Genomic DNA, 7,321 nt, shown 5'->3' on the forward strand with positions numbered 1-7,321 from the left:
ATTATTATTATTATTATTATTATTATTATTATTATTATTATTATTATATTATTATTATTATTATTATTTTATGTTAGTCACCATACAGGACATCATTAGTTTTTGATGTAGTGTTCCATGATTCAGTGTTTGCATATAACACCCAGTGCTCCATGCAATACATGCCTTCCTTAATACCCATCACCAGGCTAACACATCTCCCCATACCCCTCCTCTCTAAAACCCTCAGTTTGTTTCTCAGAGTCCATAGTCTCTCATGGTTCATCTCCCCCTCTGGTTCCCCCCCCCTTCATTTTTCCCTTCCTTCTCCTAATGTCCTCTATGCTATTCCTTATGTTCTACAAGTAACTGAAACCATATGATAATTTTCTTTCTCTGCTTGACTTATTTCACTTAGCATAATCTCCTCCAGTTCCATCCATATTGTTGCAAAAGTTGGGTGTTCATCTTTTCTGATGGATGAGTAATATTCCATTGTATATGTGGAACACATCTTCTTTATCCATTCATCTGTTGAAGGGCATCTCAGCTCTTTCTATAGTTTGGCTATTGTGGACATTGCTGCTATAATCATTGGGGTGCATGTGACCCTTCTTTTCCCTACATCTGTATCTTTGGGGTAAATACCCAGTAGTGTAATTGCTGGGTCATGGGGTAGCTCTATTTTTAACTTTTTTTTAAATTTCTTTCTTTCTTTTTTAAATTTTATTAGGTTATGTTAGTCACCATACAATACATCATTAGTTTTTGATGTGGTGATCCACAATCCATTGTTTTCTTATAACAACCAGTGCTCCATGTAATACATGCCCTCCTTAACACCCATCACTGGGATAACCAATCCCCCCTCCCCTCTAAAACTCTGTTTGTTTCTCAGAGTCCATAGTCTCTCATGGTTCATCTCTCCCTCCGATTTCCCACCCTTTCATTTTTCCCTTCCTTCTCCTAATGTCTTCCATGCTATTCCTTATGTTTCACAAATAAGTGAAACCATATGATAATTGACTTTCTCTGCTTGACTTATTTCACTTAGCATAATCTCCTCCAGTCCCATCCATGTTGATGTAAAAGTTGGGTATTCATCCTTTCTGATGGCTGAGTACTATTCCATTGTATATATGGACCACATCTTCTTTATCCATTCATCTGTTGAAGGGCATCCTGGCTCTTTCCACAGTTTGGCTATTGTGGACATTGCTGCTATGAACATTGGGATGCATATGGCCCTTCTTTTCACTACATCTGTATCTTTGGGGTAAATACCCAGGAGTGCAATTGCTGGGTCACAGAGTAGCTCTATTTTTAACTTTTTGAGGAACCTCCACACTGTTTCCCAAAGTGGCTGTACCAGCTTGCATTCCCACCAACAGTGTAAGAAGGTTCCCCTTTCTGCACAATCTCTCCAACATTTGTTTTTTCTTGTCAATTTTTGCCATTCTAACTGGTGTTAGGTACTATCTCAATGTGGTTTTGATTTGAATTTCCCTGATGGCTAATGATGTTGGACATTTTTTCACGTGTCTGTTAGCCATTCATATGTCTTCTCTGGAGAAGTGTCTTTTCATGTCTTCTGCCCATTTTTTGACTTGATTATTTGTTTTTGGGGTGTTGAGTTTGAGAAGTTCTTTATAGATCGTGGATACCAGCCTGTTATCTGTCATTTGCAAATATCTTCTCCCATTCCATGGGTTGCCTCTTTGTTTTGTTGACTGTTTCCTTTGCTGTGCAGAAGCTTTTTATCTTGATGAAGTCCCAGTAGTTCATTTTTTCTTTTGTTTCCCTTGCCTTTGAGAACGTATCTTGGAAGAAGTTGCCGTGGCTGCTGCCGAGGAGGTTCAATTTTTGTAAATCAATCAATGTGATAGAACACATTAATAAGAGGAGAGAGGAAAACGATATGGTCCTCTCAATTGATGCAGAAAAAGCATTTGACAAAATACAGCATCCTTTCCTGATTAAAACTCTTCAGAGTGTAGGGATAGAGGGAACATTCCTCAATTTCACAAAAACCATCTATGATAAACCCACAGTGAATATCATCAATGGGGAAAAGCTGAGACCTTTCCCTTAAGATAAGGATCATGACAAGGATACTCACTCTCACCACTATTGTTCAACATAGTACTAGAATTCCTAGCCACAGTAATCAGACAATAAAAAGAAACAAAAGTATTCAAATTGGCAAAGAAGAAGTCAAGTCTCTCTCTTCACAGATGCCATGATACTTTATGTGGAAAATCCAAAAGATTCCACCCCCAAATTACTAGAACTCATACAGCAATTTAGTAATGAGGCAGGATACAAAATCAATGTTATGTACAGACAGAAATCAGTTGCTTTCCTATACACTAACAATGTAGCTATAGAAAAAGAAATTAGGGTATTGATTCCATTTACAATAGCACCTAAAACTGTAAGATACTTTGGGATAAACCTAACAAAAGAGGTAAAGGATCTATACTCTAGAAACTACAAACACTTCTGAAAGAAATTGAAGAAGACACAAAAAGATGGAAAAACATTCCATGCTCATGGATCGGAAGAAGAAACATTGTTAAAATGTCTATGCTGCCCAAAGCAATCTATACTTTCAACACCATCCTGAATAAAATACCAATGGCATTTTTCAAAGTGCTGGAACAAACAATCCTAAAATTGGTATGGAACCACAAAAGACCCTGAATCGCCAAGGAAATGTTGGAAAAGAAAAACAAAGCTGTGGGCATCACGTTGCCTGACTTCAAGCTATATTACAAAGCTGTGATCACCAAGATGTGATCACCAGCATGGTATTGGCACAAAAACAGACATATAGATCAATGGAACAGAATAGAGACTCCAGAAATGGACCCTCAACTTTATGGTCAACTAACCTTTGACAAATCAGGAAAGAATGTGGAAAAAAACACAGTTTCTTCAATAAATGGGGCTGGGATAATTGGACAGCCACGTGCAGAAGAATGAAACTGGACCATTCTCTTACACCATACACAAAGATAAACTCAAAATGGATGAAAGACCTCAATGTGAGACAGGAATCCGTCAAAATCCTAGAGGAGAACATAGGCAGTAACCTCTTCAACATCAGCCACAGCAACTTCTTTCAAGACATGTCTCCAAAGGCAAGGGAAACAAAAGAAAAAAATGAACTTTTGAGACTTCATCAAGATAAAAAGCTTCTGCACAGCAAAGGAAACAGTCAACAAAACAAAGAGGCAACCCATGGAATGGGAGAAGATATTTGCAAATGACATTACAGATAAAGGGCTGGTATCCATGATCTATAAAGAACTTCTCAAACTCAACACCCCAAAAACAAATAATCAAGTCAAAAAATGGGCAGAAGACATGAACAGACACTTCTCCAAAGAAGACATATGAATGGCTAACAGACACATGAAAAAATGTTCATCATCATTAGCCATCAGGGAAATTCAAATCAAAACCCCAATGAGATACTACCTTACACCAGTTAGAATGGCAAAAAATAACAAATGTCGGAGAGGATGTGGAGAAAGGGGAACCCTTTTATACTGTTGGTAGGAATGCAAGTTGGTACAGCCACTCTGGAAAACAGTATGGAGTTACCTCAAAAAGTTAAAAATAGAGCTATCCTGGGTGCCTGGGTGGCTCAGTTGGTTAGGCGACTGCCTTCGGCTCAGGTCATGATCCTGGAGTCCCAGGATCGAGTCCCACATCGGGCTCCCTGCTCAGCAGGGAGTCTGCTTCTCCCTCTGACCCTCCTCCCTCTCATGCTCTCTGTCTCTCATTCTCTCTCTTGCAAATAAATAAAATCTTAAAAAAAAAAAAATAGAGCTATCCTATGACCCAGGAATTACACTACTGGGTATTTACCCCAAAGATACAGATGTAGTGAAAAGAAGTGACACATGCACCCCAATGTTCATAGCAAAAATGTCCACAATAGCCAAACTGTGGAAGGAGCCAACCTGCCCTTCAACAGATGAATGGATAAAGAAGATGTGGTTCACATATACAATGGAATATTATTCAGCCATCATAAAGGATGAATACCCACCATTTGCATGGACATGGATGGAACTGGAGGGGATTATGCTAGGTGAAGTAACTCAAGCAGAAAAATACAATTATCATATGGTTTTACTCACATGTGGAACATAAGGAATAGAACGGAAGACTACAGGGGAAGGGAGGGATATCTGAGGGGGTAGAAATCAGAGAGGGGGATGAACCATGAGAGACTATAGACCCCAGGAAACGAACTGAGGGTCTCAGAAGGGAGGGGGGTGGGGAGATGGGGTAACAAGTGTGATGGGTATTAAGAAGAGCACATGTTGTGATGTGCACTGGGTGTTATACATAACTAATGAATCACTGAACACTACCTTAAAAACTAATTATGTACTATACAGCGGCTAACTGAACATAATAAATAAATAAATAAATAAATAAATAAATAAATAAATAACACAACACAATAGCAAATCTGTAAATATGCAAAGGGAAAATATGTGAAAATAACACCTGTTGCTTTCATTTTACACAAGAACCCACTCCAGTCCTTGGAGTCCATGGACAACCTTTAGGAAGATAATACGAAGGATATAGCAAGTTTTCTATGAAAGTCACCATTTGTGATGAGCACTGGGTGTTACACACAACTAATGAATCATTGAACATGATACCAAAGACTAATGATGTACCCTATGTTAGCTAATTGAATTTAAATAAAATTTTTAAAAAATGAAAGTCACCATTTCGAATGTGTGAGATGTATTATGGGTTAAAAACTGCTTCTTGCAGTTTTTTTCTCTAAAACTTACCACTTAGGAGACCACCAGAGACCACCAGTGATTCATGGAACACATTTTGAGAAACAACAATCCAAAGCTGGGTTCTCATAAAGTCTATTCTGGAGCCCTACTTAAAGCTACTGCATAATATTTGGTCCTTCTGGAGACTCCAAAGGGATTTTGGACCCTATGATGATGAAAGGAGACACTTTTGGGTGCCTGTGAAGAGCCATTTTCCAGCTTCCCCTATAATCACATGATCAACTGCCTCCCTTTCTGTGTTTCTAATTAGAACATCCACATGACCCAAACCCCTTGGAGGTGGCAGGAGCAGTGGGATCACTCCAGGGCAGAGAATGGCCTGCTATGTGTTGACACCCAGCTCAGTGCCAGGCACCACTTTGAGCTTTATGCTAAGATGGGTGGCATAATAGCAACAGTGACCATATTGGGGGCAGCAGATCTCTGATATAGGACTTCAAAGTGCCTGCCAATCACTAACCATATGCAAACAATGTCCCCTTCACGACCTCTTAAGATTTGTAAGAAACACCAGTGTATTGCTTCACTCTAAAGACCTTTCCACCTGAGGCCATTTTCTTGTCCTATCCCCACCTGCCACAGCCCCATTAGCTCCCCATCAGTGATAGCTTTGAGAATTGAGTGAGTAGAATAAGAAGTCAGGTTACCCCAATATAGGGACGTAATAACCTCCCCTCTATTTAACTTTCTTGTCCTGGCCCCAGGATTCAGGGCTGGCCAGCACCCAACATTGGTTAAGGCACACCATGGGCATCATTGTACAGGACCCACATCCCTAAAAGGCCCGAATTTTAGATCTTTGACTTATTTCCCAATAAATGTACATATGTTGGTTTTGTGTAATGTATTAATTTGTTAAGGCAAACATTTACATACACATTTTTTATAATTATGTCTCAGCATTTCTTCATTTACTGTATTTGCAATCTCAAAAAATGGAAGTGTCCTGGGCCTCTTGATCTCTGAGAGTTGCTAGAGCTAGGTGAGCCAAAGTGGCATTGGGGCAATACTCCTGCTGGGTTCTATTTCTCCCTCCCAGCTAGCAATGCTGACAAAGCCTGAAAGCCAAGTTTACAAATTCCAATGTGTAGACATTTTATTCCCAGTTCAGTTTGGGAAATCTGGACTGAAATCCTTGACACAAAGTGCTGATAGTGACAGTATTTTACTAGGAATAAGGGTGATAGGGAAGCACAGAACAAATCATGGTATGTGCATCAAAGCCCACCCTCTAGAAATGGAACAGGAATCCTAATATCAATCTGGAGAGTTCAGATGTCAACCTGAAAATTATACGGAGCCACTAAAGATAGATGAGGATTGTGGCTTGTTTAGTACTGTATTTTAGAAAGATCATGGGTGGCAAGTGAAGCAAGAGAGACTGGAGCCTGAAGCTATTGTTCATGTATTTCTAAGTAGAAATCCAAATCAACTCCACCCAGGGGCATGGTTAGGGTCCTGTTCTGGGGTTTCCAGTTACAGCCTTGACAAGACAAATGGCCCTTCCCAGGCAAGGCACTTTGTGTGGATATATTGCATCCTCCCAAAGGAGAAAGCAGCCTCACGTGGAACATTTCTCCCCCTGCAGGCCTAACTTAGTTGGGAGTAAGAGGGCCAGGAAACCTCTCAGAGGATAACAGGTCCAAGGGACAATAGGAGGTAGTTTCTTATTGGGCAACTTGAGGGTCTGAAGTCCCATTTTCTGGGACAGACTGCCCATTGGTTTCCACCATCATTTCCTTATACTGACGTTTGAAGAAGCCAACCTGTGGGGGAGGAAGGAAAAGAGAATTAGGAAATCCAGTGGAAGAGAGGAAAGGGGATGGCTGGGGGGAGAGGGATCACCATTTCTGGAATGCCTACTATGTTCAAGCACTGCACTAGAATCTTTAGATACACTGGGTCATTTAGTGAACCGGGTGGAATCACCTTCAGCATGAGAAATCAAGGCCCAGCCTTGAACAGACACTGCCTACAGTCACAGACAGAATCATTGTTGGTGTCAACACCTAATCCAGGCCACTGTTTTTATGTTATAATTTGCCATGAAGGGAAACATGTAGCGAGGAAGATGAGAGTACAAAAGACAGGAAGAAGAAGAGAGTGGAAAAGACAGGGAGAACAATTAAAGGAGGCCTGAGAATCAGATAGGAAGGCATGGACATGGGGGACAGTTGGGGACCAGTGATGTCATAGATGAATGGGGATCTCTCACATGCAGTGACTTAGCAAGAATGTGCACCTATATCCAAGGTGAGCTCTTTGTTACATTATAGAAAGAATGGGATCAGGGTGCCTGGGTGGCTCAGTTGGTTAAGCAACTGCCTTTGGCTCAGGCCATGATCCCGGAGTCCTGGGATCGAGTCCCACATCGGGTTCCCAGCTCAGCAGGGAGTCTGCTTCTCCCTCTGACCCTCTCCCCTCTCATGCTGTTTCTCTCTCACTCTCTAAATAAATAAATAAATAAATAAATAAATAAATAAATAAATAAATAAATAAATAAA

General features: G+C 40.4%; 1 protein-coding gene across 5 annotated transcripts in view; it reads right to left on the reverse strand.

Moving 5' to 3' along the window:
• Positions 1-5,646: 5,646 nt before the first annotated feature.
• The window catches only part of LOC117999556 (integrin alpha-X-like), a 63,830-nt gene continuing 62,155 nt past the window's right edge, over positions 5,647-7,321 (reverse strand). For all 5 annotated transcript variants that reach the window (XM_034988793.1, XM_034988791.1, XM_034988790.1 and 2 more), the window contains one exon: positions 5,647-6,583. In XM_034988793.1, coding sequence (XP_034844684.1) covers positions 6,485-6,583 — 99 coding nt within the window. In that variant the 3' untranslated portion in view covers positions 5,647-6,484. The remainder of the gene's footprint in view (positions 6,584-7,321) is intronic.

Source organism: Mirounga leonina, unplaced genomic scaffold, assembly GCF_011800145.1.
Source record: "Mirounga leonina isolate KUSES-001 unplaced genomic scaffold, KU_Mleo_1.0 Mir_454, whole genome shotgun sequence".
Lineage (NCBI taxonomy): Eukaryota > Metazoa > Chordata > Mammalia > Carnivora > Phocidae > Mirounga > Mirounga leonina.